This window comes from Octopus bimaculoides, chromosome 6 (assembly GCF_046866305.1).
Source record: "Octopus bimaculoides isolate indiv1 chromosome 6, ASM4686630v1, whole genome shotgun sequence".
Taxonomy (NCBI): Eukaryota; Metazoa; Mollusca; class Cephalopoda; order Octopoda; family Octopodidae; genus Octopus; species Octopus bimaculoides.
In genome coordinates, this window is record NC_142933.1 from 59798819 (window position 1) to 59822239 (window position 23421).

Sequence of the window (23421 nt, forward strand, 5' to 3'; positions counted from 1 at the left end):
ATACTATGCCTTTTCTACAGATCGAGCAGGGCCATCTACCTGAAGGGGTTTGTGTTTTGTCTACCTTCTTACTTATTAGGACTTTGGTTTTAGCTAGCTTGACTCTAAGGCCCTTTGATTCTAGTACATGACTCGCACAGCTCTCACTAACCATTCTTCTATCTCTAGTTTCCTCATTGACCACCAGATAAGGGAATGGGGTACCCTGTCAAAAGCTTTCTCCATGTCAATGAAAACCAGGTACAGAGGTTTATCTTAGGCTAGGTATTTCTCCTGCAGCTGTCTTGCCAGAAATATAGCATCAGTGGTGCTTTTCCCTGGCACAAACCCAAACTGCATCTCATCTAAACTGACTCTCTCCTCAATTAGTTGGGCTATGACCTGCTCCGTGACTTTCATTACCTGATCCAACAACTTGATACCTCCGTAATTATTTGTATCTAAAGCATCACCTTTACCTTTGCAGCAGTTGACTATGGTACTGCTACACCGGTCATTGGGTATAACTCCTTCGTGTATTACCTGGTTAACTATATGGGTGACTAGGCTATAGCCGACACTGCCAGATATTTTGAGCATCTCTGCAGTGATTCCTGATGGGCCGGGGGCTTTCCCTCTCTTCATACTCTTGATCGCTTCATTTACCAAGTTACTGTCAACTCGGATAATTGGTCCTTCTGTTGGGTCGACATTCAACAGACTCTCTTTCTCTCTTTTATTTTCTTTATTGAGCAGCTTTTCATAGTGGCGTCTCCAAACGTCTCTCTTTGCAGCCTCGTTTAGTGCAAGTGTACCATCATCCATGCGAACACATTTCTCTCCTATGACATCACTATTCTCTCTCCTACACTGTCTTGCAACACAAAATACCTCAAGTCTTTGGTCCTCACGGCACAGAACATTGGCAATTTTTTTCTTATCTGCTTCCCCTCTGGCTAAATAAACCTGTCACCTAGCTTCCCTTCTGGCAGTCTGATACAATTCCCTGCTACCACCATTCTTCCAGCCCTTCCAAGCCTGTTTCTTTTGTCTAATAGCTCTGTCAACCACATTGTTCCACCACCACATTATTTTGGGTCGAGAGGTGACTTTGCACCATCCACAGATCTGGTCAGTGGCCCTCAGCAGGTTGTCTCGTAGAAGCCTCCAGTTGTCTTCTGCATCGTGTGAAGCTATATCCCCTTCTATTTCATCAAAGGCTTCTCTATCCATTCGCAGGATCTTTAAGCTTCCAGACCCTTATATATATATATATATATATATATATATATATATATATATATATATATATATATATATATATACATATATATGTGCAGATGTACATATACACATACATGCATATATATATATATATTTATGTATGTGTGTATGTGTGTGTATATATATATATAAATATATGTAATGGAGAAATTATACAAAATGTAAAAGTGGATGATGAGTAATGCACCTGCAGTTTCGATTACCTGTTGTTATCCATAGATTTACTGCAGTGACTTCATAGTGGCATTTGGGGTAACAGTATTAATAAAATAGGAGATAGAATTTGTAATAGACTTTATTGGGTACAACACATGTTTCGATCCATTCTGCGTCTTTTCAGGTACATCGATAAAAAGTCTGACAAGAGATTTCTTGAGCCACCTTATGTACTGCTATATGTCCATCAAATTTGAGAATGAGTTAAATGAGAGAAAAATTATTGAAACGCAAAAAATACAAATATGAAATGGGGAAAGTATACATTGTAGTTTAGAGAAAATGCCGTAATCAGTTTTCGCTGTTGTAACTGATAAGAGAAAGAAAAGGAAGTAGAAGTTAAAAGGAAGATAATATTTAGACAAAACTTCGTTTTGTGTTCGTGCTTAGATGCATATATGCATACACAATGATAAGTATATATACACACATGTACATATGTGCTCACTGCCTCTACCCGGAATTCTTCACTGTACTCGTTGCCAACCCTCACCTTTCTGACAGCGTCCCTGTACATTGCTTGCACAGCTCTTACTAACCACTCATCTATCCCTAGTTTCATCATTGACCACCAGATAAGGGAGCAGGGGAACCCTGTCAAAGGCTTTCTCCATGTCAACGAAAGCCAGATACAGAGGTTTATCCTTGGCTAGGTATTTCTCCTAAAGCTGTCTTACCAGAAATATAGCATCAGTGGTGCTGCTTCTACATGGCACAAAACCAAACTGCATCTCATCTAAACTGACTCTCTCTCTCTCCCTCTCTCTCTCTCTCTCTCTCCCTCTCTCTCTCTCTCTCTCTCTCTCTCTCCCTCTCTCTCTCACACTCTCTCTCTCATACACACACTCTCTCTCTCTCTGCATATATATATATATATATATATACATTTGTACATGCACATCTATAAATATACTTCTATATATATATACATATATATCTACTGATATATATGCACATATATACATGCTTACATATACATATATATATACATACATACATATATATATAGCAATTAGAAAATGGAGGATAATATGCTGTACCCAACGACTTGCAGACAGTGTATCCTGTTGAATTAATTAACTTAATTTGTAACTAAAGTGACAAAAAAACCACAAAGTACAAGTGTTTATGACAAACCATGTTATATTGACAACCGGGTTTACAAATAAAAGTACATAAGGAATTTGAGAATAAACATAAACTTACAGCTGTTTCGGCCTAGCGTTGGCATGCCCCATTCTATCCAAATAGCTCCTGCCGGAGTAATTAGCGGATGAAATGCTGAAATGGGGGTACATGCACGATTTGCTAGGCCTCTTCAGAGATTCACAAAAAATTCCATACAAATATACAGTAAGAGATAAAAACAAAAATGAAATAAAAATAAAAAATAAAAATAAGGGTACAGCAAGAATAAAATAAATAAATGAAAATATAAAATATAAAAATATAAAAATATAAAAATATAATGCAAATAAAAAGCCTACAAACAGTACATGAGGTCATACAAATAGCTATAGACACACCAATATGTAAGTCCGTGTGCATAACCATACTTAGATGTCCAATGATTCAAGATCATATATATATATGTGAGTACACGTGTGTATATATCCATCTATCCCCTCACACATACGTATACGTATACAAATATGTATACACAGGCATTCTCCTACGTACATAGTCTCTGGTACCAAAGCTATCTGCTGTGTTTTGAGGCTGTTTATGTATTTTAAAAAAATTTTGCTGAGTGTGTGCGTGTCAGTTCTGTATATTTTGGATGGGTTTATGTGGAAGTTCATTTCATAGGAGTTGTTAATATTCTAGTAGCAATAACAGTGATAATGATGATGATGATGATAACAACAACAACAACGATAACAACATTGTTGTTGTTGTTATTATCATCATCATCATCATCATCATTATCACCGGCATTAGGAAATGGAACCAGCTGTAGAAACTCTGCCAAATCAGATTGGAGCCTGGTGTAGCCATCCGGTTCACCAGTCTTCAGTCAAATCGTCCAACCCATGCTAGCATTGAAAGCGGACGTTAAACGAGAATGATGATGATATATATATATATATATATATATATATATATATATATCAAAAGCACAGGCATGGCTGTGTAGGAAGGTGGGAAGCAGTTTGCTTCTCAAAGACGTTTCCAGGTTCAATCCCACTGTGTGGACCCTTGGTGTCATTCTTGGGCAAACGAAAGCCTTGCTAGTGGATTTAGTAGACAGTAACTGAATCCTGTAGTATGTATGTCTTTGTGTGTGTGAGTCTTTGCATCTGTATCTTTCCTCCACCACATGACAGCTGGTGTTGCTGTTTTTCATCCCCATAATTTAGTATTTTGGCAACAGAGTTTCACAGAATAAGTGCAAGGATTAATGAGATGAATTAAAAAATAAAATGTAATATGTTTATATATATATATATATATATATATATATATATATATATATATAGATAGATAGATAGATAGATAGATAGATAGATAAAATATTATAATCTATTTATATATATATTATCTTTATCTTTCACTTGTTTCAGTCATCAGACACCATCTTGGTGAATTTTTTGTCAAATGAACGTCAGAGAAAAATAGAGAAACAAAACACATCAATAAGCCATTTTAACTGAATGTGGTTACCACGTATATGATGAAGGGGAACACTGGGAAGTTATTTTTTAAAAACCCGTTAACAGATTTAACGCCAAAGTCAATTTAGAGAAAGAGGAGAAGAAAGAAAGAAATTAACAGAAAATTAAGAGTGGAGAAATTAGTGTGATAGATGAATGGGAATAAAGCTTAAAAGCATGGAAATGGCTACATGTAGTAGAAATGAAATGTAAGAAGACAATGAAAGGTCGGATTTTATAGATTGGTAGAAATTACTTATAGGAACTAAAGGTATATTTTTGCCAATGCTTGCAACAATAAATGTATTCTTTAAATGTATTTACAAGAGAATTCTCCAAGAACAGGATGAGAAATTTTTCTTCATTACAGAGTGGAAACAAAGATTTAACTTTATCACATGGGAAGGATGTAGATAGAATATTCCATTCCAAATGAAATTGTTTATTATGTTCCTTTAGAGACCAAATTTACTAAGCCCAGTATTGTTGTGTTTATTGATATGTCTGAATGTAGAGTAATGGTTAGATATTCTTTTTGACTACTCAGACAATGAACTACCTATGTAAAAAAAGACATCACAACTAGAAGTAATTTTACATTGATAAACAGAGTTTCTAGTCTTAGAATTACTGCTAAGGAAATTAATATGATTCAAATTTATATCATAAATATTAATATTGTTGTTATTATTGTTCAAAGAATGGTTAACATTAATAATATCAATGTTATTATTTTCATTAAGTGGATTTGTATTTAATAACTTGTTGTTATGTGAAGAGATGATTTGTGAAAGGTTTTTATTTCCTTTAGAATAACATCAGTATTTTCTTCAAAACATATGTTGGAAGTATAAAGATTTGAATAACGTTTAACTCCATTCTTTAATTTATCTATGTTATACAAAAAAATTTCACTTAACCCTGGAATTTCCATCTTTATAAGTAGGCTATAATATCCTTGGCACTTATGTGAATTTTTGCTACCCTGGTAACTATTTTTTTTTTTCCTTGCTATTTGTACACATTGATAAAATACGCATACATTTATATATATATATGTGTGTGTGTGTGTATGTATATATATACATATATTGCCGTTGTGGTGTCACATTCCTTTCAAAACTCTGAGGAGGGTATTTACATAAAATATCGAACAACGGGGAATGTTTTTAATTTGACCCGACTGAAGTTTAAAACGAAGGTTTTTACTTCACTTATTAGGGAAATTTTGTATGCTGACGATTGTGATCTGGTTAGTCATTCTGAATCGGGTCTGCAATCCCTTGTATCTGCATTTGATGCCTGACCATCAATCTGAAAAAAACAGTTGTGATGTATCAACCTGCGTATGGTGCTGTTTGTAACCTCCCTAAAATTTTTGTTAAGGGAAAGTTACTTGAGGTTGTAAATTCATTTGTCTACCTGGGAAGCTCTGTTCAAGATGATGGAAATCTTGATACGGAAATACACCTGCGAATTCAAAGGGCAGCAAAAGCATTTGGTGGCTTGGAGTCACGCGTCTGGCGCCAGCGACATATAAATAACAATACAAAGCTGGCTCTTTACAAATCATTTGTCTTAACATCCCTATTGTATTCCTGTGAAACTTGGACCTGTTATGAAAGGCATTTTAAAATGTTAGAAAAATTCCACCAAAAATGCCTTCGTCATATTTTAAGAATTAAATGGAATTCTTTTACTCCAAACACAGATATCCTTGCATCTGCAGGCATCCCCTCAATTAAAGCCATGATTTTGAGGAACCAATTGAGATGGTGTGGCCATATTGTTCGAATGGCAGATGAACGCATGCCGAAACAGCTGTTTTATGGTGAGCTTGCAGAGGGGAAACGTTATCGGCATAAACCTAAAAAAAGGTTTAAGGATGGCATAAGGACTGCTATGAAGTCAATTGGAATGGCTCCAAAAGATATAGAAGTCCTCGCTTCAGATCGAGTTGGATGGTGAACAAGGGTGTGGAGTGGAGTGAAAGCATTTGAAGAGGCCAGGATGATGCAAGCAGGGCTCAAGAGACATTTAAGGAAAAAGGTGAAGACTGAGAAGGTGAATGACAAGGACCTTTTTGTGTGCACAGTCTGTGACAGACCATGTCTGTCCTTGGCTGGCCTCAAATCTCACCTGCGAACCCATGGAAAACAAACCTCACCCAGCTATTCTGATTATATGTCTGTGCACACGTTTGAATGTGGTGTGTGCCAGAGGGTTTGCAAATCCAATGGGGGTCTTAAAAGACATGTTAGGATCCACAATGAGCAGAACTTACTTGCAGTTATTGGTAGTGCAAATCAGAGGTGCAATCTGTGTGGGTGTTTTTTCAAAACACTGTCTGGTTTAAAAAGCCACATCAGACGCCATGAAAGGGCTAAGGTGTAGGTGCAGGAGGTGGTCAAACTCTGTTTAAGGAGTAGACAACCACCATATATATATATGTGTGTGTGTGTGTGTGTGTGTGTGTATATATATATATATATATACAGGTGAGAAAGTTGGTATGTGAAAGCACGTGGTTGGATGTATAAAAGATAATAAGAATGAAAAAACTACAGAAGGCTTGTGTTACATGGTTAAAGTATATATTTAAATTATGTCAGAAAAATGTTATAAAATCTTTTTGGTATATAAACATTGTATTTGGATAAATAACCGGTTTCATGTTGTCTTTTCAAATTTCTCTACTTCATTGTAACATGTGTTCGCTCCTGTCTGAAAAGAAGAGTTCTAGATAGGGGGAGGTAATTAGGGATTTCTTCTGGTATAAGGGAGATAATCGAAATGTAGGAGGTGGTAGATTTTGATTAATTTACCATGGTTTTGTTCTATATTTTTTTCCCTCTCAGTGGGGTGATGAATTTCCTTATTTAAATGTGTTAGCAATGGTTAAGTTTGGGTTTGTATTTTTGAATGAAGAAGGTTTCCTTATTTAATCTAATTTGTGTTGGTGTTCTAATGGCACATTGATAGAAAGGAAAGATTATAAATTGTGGTAGCATTTGTTTTGCGCATTTCTCAATATGCTCACTAAAAGGTATCATTCGGTATTCTGAGCATGCAATCTGCTGTCGATGCAGAGTGCATCTGCATCTGAGCGATAATCCTGTGGACCCTATGTAGTTTTCGTGGCAGCCCGAGCATCTTATTACATAAATAAGGTTTTCTGAGGCACAAGTAAAGTCAGATTTAACTTTGAATTTTTGTCCCTCTTTGCAGAGGAATTCTGAACCTTCTAGAATGTTTGGGCATGTTGCGCAATTTGGTCGACCACATTTTTTTACTTTTGCATCTGTTATTTTGGAAAATAATTTTACCTTTGTGAGATCTTTTTCAGTGATTTTGGTTGTTTGTAGCTTTTAATAATTTTGTGTGTGTGTAAAATTTCCTTTAATTTGGGGTCCTTATGTAGCATTGGTATGTTTTGGGTGATGATGGTGAAGGCTTCTTTGTTTCTGGGGTTGTATGTGGATATGTACGGCAGTATTTTCAGGGAAGGTGTGTTGCTGTGTTTAACTTTTCTTAAGTTTTCTATGTCAATTTGTGATGCACGTCTGATTCCATCCTCTATGAGTTGAACTGGGTTGTGTCTGTCAATTAGTGTGTTTTTGAGTTCTTGTAGTCTATAATCTCTAGTATTTTGTTTTGACACTATTGTGCATATCCTTCTTGCAAGTTTGAAGGGGATGTTTGTCTTGGTGTGTCTTGGGTAGCATGAATCAAATAGTAGATATTGTTTGGCTTCTGTGGTTTTGTAAAATATGTCCGTTTCTATTTTTAGGTTTACTTTTTTAATTAGTATATCCAAGAATGGGAGCTCCTTTTGGTTGTACTCCATTGTGAACTGTATGTTTGGGTTGACACTGTTCAATAGACTTTTGAATTTCAAGAGTTCATCTGTGTTTTCATTCCAGAGTATGAAACAGTCGTCCAGGAACCTTTTCCAATTTTCTTTTATGTATTGCGAAAGGGTGTTTCCAAAGGTGGATAAAGATTCCTGGTATATTATTATTTCCAAGTAACCCATTGTTAGGTTCGCAATGACTGGAGCTGTCCTAGTGCCCATAGCAATTCCGGATTTTTGTCGGTAGAAAGTATTGTCAAACATGAAGTGGTTGTTTCGTAAGATGAATTCAACCGATTTAGTAATGAATTCTTTACTGATCTTGTTTGGGATTTCTTTCGGAATTGATCCAGCCAGAACTGAATTGCCTCTAGTCCATAATTATGAGGTATACTGGTGTATAAATTAATCATGTCAAATGAGACCATGATTGTTTCTTCCTTGACTTTCTTTGGGAGGTGATTTAACATATCCAAGTCATCTCTGATATAGCTATTGATGTGTTTAAGGAAGGGTTTTAGGAGGATGTCCATAAATAGACTTAGTCTGTGTGTTTCACAGGCTGGGCCAGCTATGATGGGTCGCAATTTTAGGTCCCCCGGGTTTGGTGTATGTATGTATGTCTTTGGTGATTTTTTTATGGTCTCATTTATGATCTGGCTTTTGTGTATTTTTGGCAGACCATAGAAGAGGCTAGGCTTGCATTTGAAGTTTGTTAGAAAATCAATCTCCTTGGTTGTCAGTTCATTTCCATGTGTTTTAATTAGTGAGGACAGGGTTTTCATTATTTTTTGTGGGGTGTAGTTTGTGACTTTTTCATAGTGTTGATTGTCATCCAGCATGGAGATTACTAGGTTTCTATAGTATGATGTGTCCATTATTACAACTGCACTTCCTTTATCTGCTTCCTTAATCGTAATATCTTCATTATTTTGGAGTTCTATTAGTTCCTTCCATTGTGTAGTGTTAAAGTTTGAGTTAACTGTCTGTTTATGCATGGTGTGGTAAGGGAAGTTCTCGATGTGGCTGCAGAATTCATCTAAATTTTTATTTCTTCCTTTGTGTGGGATGTGCTCACTTTTGTTTTTGACTAGTGAGTCATCTTCAGTGTTGTGATTGGTTAATGCTTCTGTGAGTCTTAATTTTTTACAGAATTCTGTTATACTGTCCTTCACTTCATTTTGGTTGGCTCTGCGTGGAGTTGGGGTGAATTTTAGCCCTTTTGAGAGGATGTCTATTTTTATGCTTGAAAGAGGTTTGGTTGAGAGATGGATTATCTTCGGTTTTTCCTGATTACTAGATTCCAGCTTGTGTCCTGGGGCTAAAAAATGTTGTTTGTAATTTTGTTTGCATGAGCTGTCTGTGAGGTTATATGGGATTGGTTCGGGGGAATGGTAGTATTGTTGCCTCAGATTGTTATATGTGTGTGGGTGTCTACGGATGTTTTGGTTAGTGATGTGTGTAACTCTAGTATGTGGGATGTTTCTTGATCTGGTGTTATTTTATGTTGTTCTTGAGTTCGGTGGGGGCCAGTAATTTTGGGTCATAGGGTAGTAGTGACTAGCATGTGGTGTGTTTCTTATCCTAGTGTTGTTTTGGGTTGTTATGGGGTGATTATGCCTGGTATTGGGACGTTGTTGGTGTGTTCTGTTCCTGGTGTATGGGTGATCTTTATGTTTGGTGCAATCTATTTCATAAATGCGTTGTCTGTAAGCTTGTTCCCTGTTTAGTATTGGGTGGTTCAAAAGTGGTGGTTGTAAATGATTTCTATTTATGGTGTATGGAGGGTAATGAGGAGGGTTGTTGTTGATTAAGTGGTTGAAATTGGTGGTGGTTTGTGCGTTGTTCAGTTTTTGTATATTATTTATAGTTCTTTTCTTTAGGAAAGGATTATCTGTGCTGAATTCTTTTTTAAAAGTTGATTCATATCTTTGGAAGAAATCATTGCTTTTTTCCCAGCATAGGAGAGAGTTTCTTTCTTCCTTTTCACAGACTTCTTTCCAAAAAATTTATGGTATTTTCGAGGGGTTGTCCCTCGGTTTGTTTGTTTATTTCCCTGTGTATCTCTTCGTCGATGTTTTTATATTTTTCTTCATTAGTGGAGGCCCTAAGTCTTAGTAGTTCAATCTCTGATTTTAGATGGAATAGTGCTAACTTTTCCCTGATGGTTCTCTGTCCGTCAAGTTCATTTGGTATTGTTTTGATCTGGAATTTGCGTGGGAGAATAATTTGTGTTGAGTTCATCCATCCCTCGTAAATATCTGCTTTGTTGGAATTTTTTATCATATTCCAGTAAGCGAGTTTTCTATTATGGAGGCTTGTATTCCAAATATTCTCTATTTTTCTTTTTGTTAAAATGACTTGTGTAAGTATGGCGTCCTGATGTGTTTCATTTGGTGTGCGTTGGCTGTTATTCGGTTTGTTTGTGAATACCGACTTTAGTGTAGTACACAGAATGTTTAAATCTTTACTAATTTGTTCTTGTTTTAAAATGAATTCGTCAACAGTATCGTGTAGAGGAGGTTGTTGTTCATTGTTAGGTTTGTTAATGTACATTGATTTGAGGGTTGTGCATAAAAGTTGTAAATCATTACTAACCTGATCAGTGTAGTGAGTAGTGACTTCACTGTTTATCCTTTCCCGGGCGAGTAGATTTGAGTCCTCGATTTTGTTATTTAAGGTAATGAGGTGTGAGTTAATAGTTTAAGTATATCCTCGTTTGTAATTTTATCCGAAGTATTGGTCTTCTGTGGCATTTTCAGTCTCACGTGTTTTAGTATATGGGTGAGAAAGTTGGTATGTGAAAGCACGTGGTTGGATGTATAAAAGATAAGTCAGTAAATAGTGGGGTTGTGTTAACCGCACGTGGAGAAATAATAGGAAAATGAAAAATAATAATAATAAGGCAGAATGCTAAACTGGAAGCATATTTTAATAAAGATTTCTCTAACCGGCTTTCATTGTGAAGCAAATTTTCAAGAAGAGGGAGAATGAAAATGTTTTTTACAAAGAAGTACAAAATGAAGAAAATAATATATAAAAAAATAAATATACCAATACATTATATTGTCTTTGAGCTTTTGAAGTTCAATGGTAATTCATGTATATAATGGTTGGAAAAATAAGGATGCATGAGAATAGAGAATTGTGTTAGGTTTAAAAAAAGGGTTAAAAGTTTGTGTTAAGCAGGAAGTGTAGTGTCAAAACAGGAAGTGTAGTGTCAAAACAGGAAGTGTGTGTAAGGGGTGACAAATGTTTTTATCTCCCCTTACACACACTTCCTGTTTTGACACCACACTTCCTGCTTCACACATAAACCTTTAGCTCCTTTTTTAAACCTAATACAATTTTCAATTCTCATGCATCCTTATTTTTCCAACAGTAGGACTTACCATACAGCCATGCCTGTGCCTCTCTCTCTCTCTCTCTCTCTCTCTCTCTCTCTCTCTCTCTGTATATATATATATATATATATATATATGTATATATATGTATATATATGTGTGTGTGTGTGTGTGACCACGTGTGTATTGTTGGCGATTTTCTTTCTCCGTCTTCCCTTCTTTGGACTTTCTGATGAAGAGCTCTGCTTGAAACATGAAATCCTCTTTCTTTTCTTTCTTTTCCTGAGCGTCCAATAACACTGTACTTATTCCACGTCCTCACGTTGTTGTTTTTTCTTGCTTGTTCATGTTTATATTGAGTATATATATATATATATATATATATATATATATATATATATATATATATATATATATGTATGTATGTATGTATGTATGTATATATGTATATGTATATAGTATGAGAGAGGGAGAGATTATGCATTTGCTGAATCCTCTTGAGAAAAGGAGAGAAAGCCAGCAGTTCCTGACTGTGTAATTGATAGGGTAGCAACTTATTGGACTTAAAACTGTTTGATTCTGTCAAACATAATAGTGTCTGTGAGGTTAATGTGTTAGACTATTTGTTCAGATTGGTTATGAGTTTAATCCCCGCTACAACTGCAACTACTACAAACATTTTGTTACATTGAACTCTTTCTGCTATACTTTGCCTGATCAGTATAGATATGTTCCACTTCTCTATTTTGTGTTAGATTTGTTCATGGTTGCAACAATAATTACTTTAATAAACAAATAGCTTCTTATTAATGCTAGCATGAAAAATTTAATTGTAAAATAGCAAACTAAATAAATGAATAGATATTCAAATCCATGTAACATGAACATGCTATGCTTTATTTGTTTGTCCTCCCCACCTAGTAAATACTGAATTAACAGACCTAAGATCAGAGGTATTCTAGCCTTGGGCATTTCATTTTTCTTTTAAAACAATAAGGTGTGATTTTAGGGGGTTTTGACTGCTATTTCTAACAGATCAAAGGACCATGAAAACAACCTATTTATCTATTTTTACAGCAGTTGTCACTACTGCCATTGTTGTTGTTGTTGTTGTTTAGCTCCAGCAGAAGCTTGATTGAGAACATGTGATCACAAACTTTCTGACCATGGTCTTGCCATAATTTTGGGACTGCCTATGTGAAAGAGATTTAGCTGTTATTCCTAGATCGAACAATTGCGCATAGTTAATGATGAGAAAATTTATAGGAAAGATAACTTCTACCTAGTTGTAATTAAAATACAATCTATCATTTACAAATTGTGCGTTGATTGAAAATGTAACAGAATTTTATGTTTCTTTAATCTATAATATCTATAATAAAATTAAATGTCTAAATTATTAAAGATTCTTCTATGGTTATGGCAAGTCCATGGTATAAAATTAACAACAATTAAAACCAGTTTGAAGTGACACAGCTCTTGATATGAAATGTGTAACTCATTTTGACATGCATTTGAAATTTCAATAACTCTTCTAAATATGGTAACAAATAATCATGTAGAAGTGAAAGAATCTTGTGAAGTTTAGGGTATTTTCAATCTTTTCTAACATATCACCTGTTTATTTTAAGACTTCATAATTTATTGCTTCCAGTAAGTAAATATGATAACAACCAGAAAAACCATTTGTTTTTAGCAAAAGGTACTGTACATTTCAATAATTATAAGGCTATATATGTTTGTGTATGTTACCTATAAGTTTAATTTATATTTGGAACATATAATCTATTATAGCTAAAAGGAAATTTAGCCAAGATATTTATTATCTGCCTGCCTACCTTCAATGATGACTAGGTAGAAGTCTATGTAAGATGTTTGCTTGAAAAAGAAGCAGAATCAAACTTTACATTGGCATTCTGAAAGATTCTGCTTCATTTGACAGTAGGAGAAAAATGTAAAACTGTAAGACAAAGATAAATCTAAAAGCAAAATAAATAATAAATAAATGAAAAGTTGTAGTTGTCAACATTGGAATGTCTAGATAAAAGATAAGTGTCCATCGTAGGTATACACTAGATAGGTAAATTTGGTAAAATTCCTGCAAATATGGGATGTTGTAAGGGAACAGCCTCATGCCATGTTATTATCATGTGGAATGTATAATTACATTATCACTAAATATAATAAGCACAGTGATGTAGGGTTACTAAATGTTCATATTAGATACTTCAGCAATCTTACCTAAAATCATCAGCATCAGTCTTGTTACCATCATCACCAACACCATTATCATTGTTATCATGTCTATTTTTTCCATACTTACATGGGTTGAATGAGGCTTCACGGGACAGTATTTTACAGCCTGATGCCCTTCCTGTCACCAACCCTTGTCTTTCAAGTAAGATACATGGTCTTCACATGGCACAAATGATACATGGCATATACTTTTGACAAAAGATGTAAATAAATATCATGATTTTCTAAAGAGCTTAAATGTGAAAACCTGCTGAAAGAAAACAAGGCATTTGCTTCCACATCTCTTCATACTGACATCATTTGGACGAGTAATATTTGTTTACATCTGACAAAAAAAAAAAAAAGGGAGGGTGTCCAGTTTTACGAGTGTCTCATAGCCTTATTATGCATAGACAATAATTTAGGTGTGTGAGGATGGAATTGGGGAATGGGAGTATAGAATGCAAAATTAGAAATTGATGATTATAATTTAGGATTTGGAAGGAGGCAAAATAAATCTATTTTTAAGCATTGAACCAGAAAGCCAAATGTAGTTGTGGTATATTGATATTTGAAAATGGAACTTATATTATAATTAGTAAACCTTGCTGAATTTAAATTTCTTTTATTGAATCAAAATAGACATTTGCTTGTAAAGTCTTTCATGAAGACCATACATGCACATGCTTGTGCATGTGTGCATGCACACACATATGCACTCTCTCTCTCTTATGTAAATGCACAAACATACTTTTTTTTAAAAATGTTTTGACACCTTTTATTCTCTATTTTCTATGCTAGTTTTAAGAACTTAGAGATTTAAATATGGATGGTTGATGCAAGTGTTTTTTCCAATTTTAATTGCTGCCTGACCTTCTTTATAGCATTAGCCTTTTCAGTTTCAAAATAGAAATAGTAGTATGTTTATTTCATACCTTGTTGATGGAAACAAGCAGAGTTTGGTCTCATGATTCCCATCTTTGTCACCTTGTTTCTTACTTTAAATAGTGTTTAGATAAAGATTGTCTACTCTTATATTGGAGAACATTCAAAGCCATGGGTGTTTTTGGTGGTCCTGAGTTGGCTGCTTTGTTAGAATTGAAGATTACTTATAAGAACTCAGAACTAAATATCATACTCTATTTAATCTTCTGCACTCATATTTCAATTGTCTCCACATTTGTCAATTTTATTCTCCCTTCAAATTTCATTTCATAGTTTTATAGCAAAGGTTAATCAAGTCAAGCATTGACAATTTAATTAGGTTTTTCCTGCTCTCTTTCTTACTCACTTTCACTCTCTCTCTCACCCTATCTTGCTCTCTCTCTTTTTCTTTATCTTTTTCTCTCCCCCTCCTTCTTCATATCTTGCTTTTTCTTTCTCCATATCCTTTTCTTTCTTTATATTTTATTCTGTGTATCTCTCATTCTCTCCACCCCTTCCCTTCTTTGCCTACAACTTTCCCCTATTTTGATACCTGTTATTGTGCTATTTTCTATCTTCTATTCTATCACATCCACCTTCCCTTCATAAATTTCTCATTCTTCCTTTTCTCTCTCCTCTACCCAAACACTTCCCTCTCCTCATAAACACTCTCATGTATGTGCGTTCACGTGTGCACACACAGGCATCGTGCACACACGCACACACACACATGCTAACACATGCCTGCACACATTCATACAAATAGTCACTATTCTCCTTCTTTCTCATTACTTCTATTATGCCTTTCCTTCCAAAATCTCCTAGCCACCTCTTCTTCATGCTACTTACATCTAACAACTTACAACATAACTATAAACATTTTGACAATTCTGTGACCTCTGACCCACTTGAATGAATTCAAAACTTGAGCTGTTTATCATGGAACATCAATCAAATATAACTGTTTCTTATTTCCTTTTACTTTCCTCTAGAAAAAGGAAAAAATGTGTTGGTCTCACACTAGTTGCTGATATTCGAGGATCCACCAGTTCCACAGTGAATACAATCTTGGAGGCTTTACATCTCTTTCATGTGAGTATCATAATAATTGTTTTATCTTTATTTCGGCTTGTTGATGTTGTCATGTCTGCATTTGGTTATGACTGAGCAGACTTATGATCAAAATCATTCAAGCTGTGGCTATCTCATCTGTTTTCTCCAAGAATAATGTACCTTTATTATTCTCCAAGGGGTCTATTTTAAGATAAAGTATATAGTTTGAAAGAAATTTAGCTGCTACTTTTAGCATATCTAAAACCATCTCAATTTTCCTTTTTTATTACAACTGGTAGAATTATATAATTTTTTAAAAATTCTTTTTATTCATTTCTGTCATTAAATAGTAACTGTATAGAGGTATTGCCTTCAAAGATTTTAGTTGATTTTTATCTACCCCAATACTTATTTCAGCGTTGCACTTATTTTATTGATCTCTTTTTATCAAATTAATAGAATTTGGGGGCTATAACTGAGTGAGAGATGACAAAATCAATGCATCGTTGAACAAAATATAGAATAATCAGCTGAACTGATGACAATTCTTACCCACAGTGTGTACCCATATGTAGATATTGTTACACATTGTTACATCAGTAACAAAGTGTAACAATACCTACTTTATTTTATCTGAAACTGAATCTGAGGAAGAAGGAGGTGGCGGGGAGAAGGAGGAGGAGGAGGAAGAAGAAGAAGAAGGCAATGATAATGATGATGACAACAGTAACAACAATGACCCATTAGCCTTGGTTAATGTAGTTGATGTTAATTTCTGTGAGGCAATGTTGAATAGAGAAAACATAAGCTGGAGCAGGAGTTAGTGGAAAGGAACAGAATTATATAAAATAGTTTACCATAAGGTCTGGGGGTGGAGTAAAACACAGTTAGAATAACAGTATAGGAGAGATAAATGTAAATTTTGAATATGTTTTGAATAAAATTTTGAATATGAACTGGAGAGACAAACAATTTTGCTAGTTTGGAAGTGGGAAAATTGTTGTGAGAGTGAGACAAAGTAAGTGAGGAGAAAGACTGAGGGTATCGGTTTGCATGGCCAATGCATCTCACAATTATTTACTCAATGATTGTTGCTGAAGTACTGTGGATAATTAAGTAGCAAGAATACTATTTAATTAACAAGTATTTCATTTGCTTATAAAAGGAATCTCATAGTTTTGCATTTATTTCTTTTGAAGTCAATTCAGCTAATCTATTATTGATGGATGCATATGCTATGGAAAAGTTAAGAAATTGATTCATTTACATTTGCATAAGATCAATAAATATTGATGTAGATTGGCAGAATCATTAAAGCATTGGACAAAATACCTGCAATATCGGCACTCTAAATTCAAATTTCATTGTGGAAAACTTTTCCTTTTATCCTTCTTGGGTCAATAAAATAAAGTCCTAGTGAAGTACTGGAATTGAATCAATAGTCTTATAAAGCACCCCAGGTGTGGATGGGAATATAATAGAAGACTAAAACTTTGAATAAATATCGGTTTCAAATTTGGCACAAAGCCAGTAATTTTGTAAGATTACATTGACTCCAGGACTTAACTGGTATTTATTCTATCGGCTCTGAAAGGATGGAAGGCAAAGTCAGCCTCAGTAAAATTTGAACTCAGAACATAAAGATGGATAAAATGCCACTAAACATTTTACTTGCCATGCTAATGATTCTGTCAGCTTACTACCTTGCTTAGAATAAATATTGATTGAATGCTGCAACTAAGAGAGTTACAATTAGCCAAAACTGATAGAATGCTCACTAATGTTTTGAAGGTTTGAATCTCACATTTTGAGGTCATGTATGTACACTCAATTCTATTTGCCTCAGATTACCTGGTAGTGTTACTTGAGCTAGGTCAGCATTATATCACAGAAAGATTTATCACACCTGTTTAATGCATTGAAACTGGAGCTAAATACCAACTCTTGAAATAGCCTGAGGGCTTAGGGGAAATGTGCATATATTTCAATGGTGCTATGTATCTTTAGTAAAACAATAATTATTAGGCTAGTTGACATGCTGTGTATATGTTGTTGATGTTGTTTAGCCACAAGTTAACCTTGATCAAGCAGACTTCACCCCATGGTCATTCCATCTTTTTCCTAGGCATATTGCACCTATGTATCTAGGAGCACATCATCCAGCATGTCTATTTTGGAGATGGTAGGGTATGATATAAGGAAAATTTGACAGATGTCACTGTCATGGTATCAGACTCTTTGGACAAAGAAAAGATCGACACTATACTGAAAAAATATCAGGAATGCACAGGAGCACTCATAAATCAGGACAAGTCAGTAGGTCTGTAACTAGGCTCTTGGAAATACAAGTCGACTAGCAGTGATTTTTGTCGCTGGACAGAGGGTCCGGTGAAAGTTCTCAGAGTCAGATTTGAACCAGATCTTCAAGTAGATAGGAACTGGGAAGAGGTCATAATTAAGGTCGCCAAGTCCACTCAGAAATGGGCAGAAAGGAAGCAGTCTCTGAAAGGCCAGGTGGAAGTAGCTAATGCATATATCACCTCAGTAGTGTACTATCACCTAGCCGTTGTACTTTGTCCTAAGAAAACTCTGACCAGATTGGAGTGCTTGTTTTTCCAATTCTTATGGATGGGTCAGGTTTCGCTGGTCAGAAAATCCATCTGCTGTCAACACCTACACCATAGTGGTCTTGGGATGGTATCCTTAATGATGTGGTGCCACACTTTGAGGTTGTCACTCCTACAGAAATATCTAAATCGCTGTGATGATGTGGACAATGACAACAGAAGGGTGAACTGGTGTTGACGTCTTTCATGTGACACATCTTTCTGCAGCTCATCTCATTAACAGCTGCAGTCATGGGTCAAACGTAGACCAAGGTTTGGCTTTTGGCATCTAGAATGTTGCCAGGCACTCACTGCATTGTACCAGCTGCCCAAACCATTAGCAGGAAAACCCAAGATTTCTATAGGGGGCTAGTTGAGGGTATGAGAGATGATGGCCTAGGATTGAATCAAGGCATTGACAAGAACAGTCTGAGCAGTGTCTTCCAGGGGACCTTCAAGTTGAGGATCATGGACAATTTCCAAAAGTCTTTGGTTTGGCAGTGCTACAGAGGGGTATTGCCCGTTCGAGACAAGCTCTTCAGGCCGGATATGCCAACATCCAAACCTGCCCAAGATGTTTGCAGGTGGATGAAAAATCCTGCATGCAAGAATTCAGTGTCTGTGCATTAAAGAGTTGTGGGATTATGTGGAGCAGCTGTTGTCATGAGAAAGATGAATTCAGCTGTCTGTCAAGTGTATAGGGAAGATCAATGCACCATTTCTCCTTAGCAGAGAAGGAAGGCAGGTCTTTCTCTGCCTAGTGGCTGTGGCAAAAGAGGCTGTGTGGTGAACCCATCTGAAAGGTTTGAAGACAGGTACATTCCTACCTTGTCAAGCCTTCATCAATTTCTCCAAATATCTTTTGAAGAGGAAGATGAGTGTAGAGAGGGAGATGCTGTCTTCTAGTGTGTTTATCAAAGGGTTGTTGACAATGGCAAAACTGGTGAGACTGAATGAATCGACTCTGAATATGGTTTTCTAAGCAGGAGGAAAGAAACTGGAAGAGGGCACTTTCCCATGCCTGGGAGATGGCAGAGTAATCTGGGATTTTTGTGTGGGGTTTACCTCGGATTACTCTAAGTGAACTGCCCTGTTATTGAGAATTCTACTTATTTCTCTACTTTCTATTAGATATCCTGTTATATATTAATGTGGTAGTATCTCCCCTTGATTGATATTAACCTATGTTTTTGTAATTTTTTTGTTGTGCAATAACTCATCCTTCAATATTATCCTCCATGTCTTGGGCCCTTGTGGCCAATAAAAGAAACCATCATCATCATCATCATCATCATTATCATTAGTAAAGAATAAAAAGTTTAGAATGGTACAACAATGCACTATAAAACAAAAAATGGACTATATGCCTGTTGTAACTTGGTTATCTATAGTCCGATGATATTTCGGAATTACAATTCCTTCTTCAGATCTTCTTAGCTGGAGTAGCAGAGACTCCAGCTAAGAAGATCTAAAGAAGGAATTGTAATTCCGAAATATCATCGGACTATAGATAACCAAGTTACAACAGGCATATAGTCCATTTTTTGTTTTATAGTGCATTGTTGTACCATTCTAAACTTTTTATTCTTTACAAACAATACACAATGCTTCAAGTGAACTACAATACTCTCCTATCATTATTATTATTATTATTATTACTAGTACATGACCCGTCAATAAGGAAAAAACAATGCTATGTTTAGAATAACATTTCAATTTAATTCAACTATTGTTTGAGAAATACACAAAAGATATAATTTACATGTTCATATTTATGCAAATACTTTACAAAATCAGTAATAAAATAACAAAGAAAATATTAAGCAAATCTGTACTTTTTACATAGGTAGCATATCAATATTTACACTATTTCTGTGTAGACAACATTACACGTAAGTCTTACATTTTCATTATGACGTCTACTTGTTCCTGATCTGGTAAATTCTTTTTGATCAGCAAATATTTTAAGATTCACTGGATCCCCAACTCTACTTAGAGCGACATTTAACTGGCCATGAGTAAATACGGGTGCAGGTATGTAGATGCTGCACTTAGAAAGGCTTTGTCCTTGACTTTTGTTTATAGCCATCGCAAAAGCAGGTCTCACTGGAAATTGGCATCTTTTCAAAGTAAAGGGCAAATCAGTATCAGATGGTTGCAGAATAATGTGCATCCTGCATCAACACCAGTTATTTTACTTGCAGTGATAATATTATCTGACAACGATAACACTCTATAACATGTGCCATTGCAGTGCCCATTTCTCTGATCTAAGTTTCTTAGCAACATTATAGGAACACCCGTTTTTACTTTGATAATGTGAAGTGGCATGCCACTTATATTAAGAGAATTCAGAAATTCAGGAGGATAGAGTGCAGATTGTCGATCTTCTGCAACGGAATCAATAGTCCTCAGAGTATATGTCTCACCTGGAAATTTCTGGATTATGTGGTTATTTAGATTGTCAACTTCTTCATTCTTTGTTGTTAATATTGCTCATGATGATAACCATTGGGCATTGTTAAAATTAATCTCTAAATCTTCATAGACATGGTTGATCAAATCCTCCTTACTGTTGACTTGAAATTGCTGGGGAATCTCTATTACACCATCATATAATTGTCTTTGAACATTAGGGATTCTTCCATCACCAATTTGCAATAACTAAGCAGAATGATATGCCAGTCAAGCTTGAGAGGTGGTATCATTAATGTTGAGACAGTTTTGCACTCTCATATTAGTGGTGAGATGAAGTACTTCGCATTCATGCCAAATTATAGATTTTTTCAGGCATGCTCCAATTAGAGAAGACCTTTGTGCTCTTCGAACCACTGGAAGAATTTGATGAAAATCACCACCTAAAATTATCAATTTGCTGCGAAAGATCAAATCATTGTTTATTATATCCTTCAGTGTTTGATTCAGTGCTTCAAATAGATAATGATGATACATGGGTGCCTTGTCCCAAACAATCAAGCATGCACCGAGTTTTTCACTCATAACTTGGTGACAGTTTATCGTGGATAGCGGGTATAAATCCAAATTTTAAATATTCGTCTGAATATTGAACTTTTTTTTTACTTGAATCAAGTACGAAGGAATTTCAGTTCAAGCAAATTTTTGGCAACAATTTCTTCAAAAAGATTTCATTATAAACTTTAAGAAAATATGCTCAAAAAGAAACAAAAAATATTCCGTGAATCTTCTGAGATGCAAAAGCCTTTGTATCAATGATGGAAGTTTTATCTTACCTTTTTGCTGAATTCATGAACTGACTGGTGGGAATAAAATGACCTGTTAATTTTTATCTCTGTTCATATATATATATATATATATATGTGTGTGTATGTATAGTGAAGGCGCATGGCTCAGTAGTTAGAGCGTCGAGCTTACGATCACGAGGTTGTGAGTTCGAATCCTGGACCGGGATGCGTGTTGTGTTCTTGAGCAAGACACTTTATTTCACATTGCTCCAGTTCACTCAGCTGTAGAAATGAGTTGCGACGTCACAGGTGCCAAGCTGTATTGGCCTTTGCCTTTCCCTTGGATAACATCAGTGGTGTGGAGAGGGGAGGCCGGTATGCATGGGCGACTGCTGGTCTTCAATAAACAACCTTGCCCGAACTTGTGCCTCTGAGGGTAACTTTCTAGGCGCAATCCCATGGTCAGTCATGACCGAAGGGGGTCTCAGCAGTGTATGTGTGCGTTACCAGTACCATAAATCTCTCTGTCTATTTATCTATCTATCTATCTCTCTCTCTTTCTCTCTTTCTTTCTCTCTCTTTCTTTCTCTCTCTCTCTTTCTGCCTCTTTCTCTTCCTTCACTGACGCTACCCCTTACTTCCACTCCATTTCAACCCATCTCACACCATTCAATTCTTTCATCCCTCACCCCAACACCATTTATTGCCATACTTTGCAGCACGACATTTTTCTTGTGTACCTAGATTTTTGTTACCAGAGATAAAAGAATCAATACTTTTAGACACACCCACACACATAATTCTGTCTCCAGTTTATTTCTCCATTGGGAATTAAGATGGCATTGCTTTCAGTACTGACCAGTTGTATACTACATACATGCATGCACACACACCCACAAACACCCACACACACACGCACGCATGTTTGTAATTACCTACATGTTTTCACATACCACTGAATCAAAAGAAATAATCTATTCCCTCTTTAGTGACATCAGATCTTATGAATATGATGAAAACGACCTGTTATCTCTAAAGTGTCCAAAATTTGATAAAATTGTCCACAGAAAGGATATAAAGAATTTTTCTTTTAATAACTCATTCTCGAATTGCCCCCTTTCTCTTTTGGTATACTAAACATTGTGTACAAAAGGTATAAATTCAACATAACCCTATGCATGCCTCACCAAAATATTACCATGTCCCATGTTGGGAATCACGGCTCTATCTTAATTACTGATGGCTTCAGACAGACATTCCTTTTACACACACCTATGTTCTCTCTCTCTGTCTCTCTTTCTTTCTCTCCCTCCCCTTCTCAGCTCTACTTCTCTACCTCCCTCTCTCTCTCTAACTCTATTTTTCCTCTATCTAATTACTGATGGCTTCAGACAGACAGATGGACACGGCTCTTATTATAGTATAAGATTATTGAGTGAGAGAGCAGTGCATGCCATCAGAGTGACACTGGGATAAAATATACGAAGCCCATTATACCCATCATGAATACTCGTCTGATAAGGGTACACCAGGCACATGCATCACAACCATATGTGTGCGACATGGTGATCTCATATCAAGATAAACAGCGCATGACCTCGTAGGTGTGGCCCAGTTAGAATTTTCTTCAGGTCAAGTAGCCCATCCCGCTCAAAAGGTCCCTTATTATTATTATTATTATTATTATTATTATTATTATTATTATTATTATTATTTAGTAGTCTTATTTTTATCACATGCTTTCACTGAACTACTGAGCGCAGCTCTGTGTGCCATGGGTATGTGCTGTGGTTTGTTGTGGCACTCTTATTTTCACTGTATTGAAAGTGTTTTATGTAGGATGTGTGCGGTGTCTAGTAGTACTATTTTTTGTATGCTATATATACTTGTAAGTTCTGGAGTTTTTGTCTGAATACTTTTTCATCATACCTAATACACTTACTATAATGGGAATTGTTTCTGTTTTTGGCTCCACACTCAAGTTACTTCTATTTCCAAATCTTTGTATTTTGAAAGTTTCTCCATTTCTTTTAGAAAAATGTTGTCATCTTTTAATATTGATACATCGAT

The 23421-nt window shown here is 35.6% G+C and overlaps 1 protein-coding gene across 5 annotated transcripts in view; it reads left to right on the forward strand.

The window, feature by feature from the left end:
- LOC106870865 (puratrophin-1) overlaps positions 1 to 23421 on the forward strand; it is a 582111-nt gene that overhangs the window by 316478 nt on the left and 242212 nt on the right. For all 5 annotated transcript variants that reach the window (XM_089353963.1, XM_089353964.1, XM_089353965.1 and 2 more), the window contains one exon: positions 15482 to 15581. In XM_089353963.1, coding sequence (XP_089210089.1) covers positions 15482 to 15581 — 100 coding nt within the window. The remainder of the gene's footprint in view (positions 1 to 15481; positions 15582 to 23421) is intronic.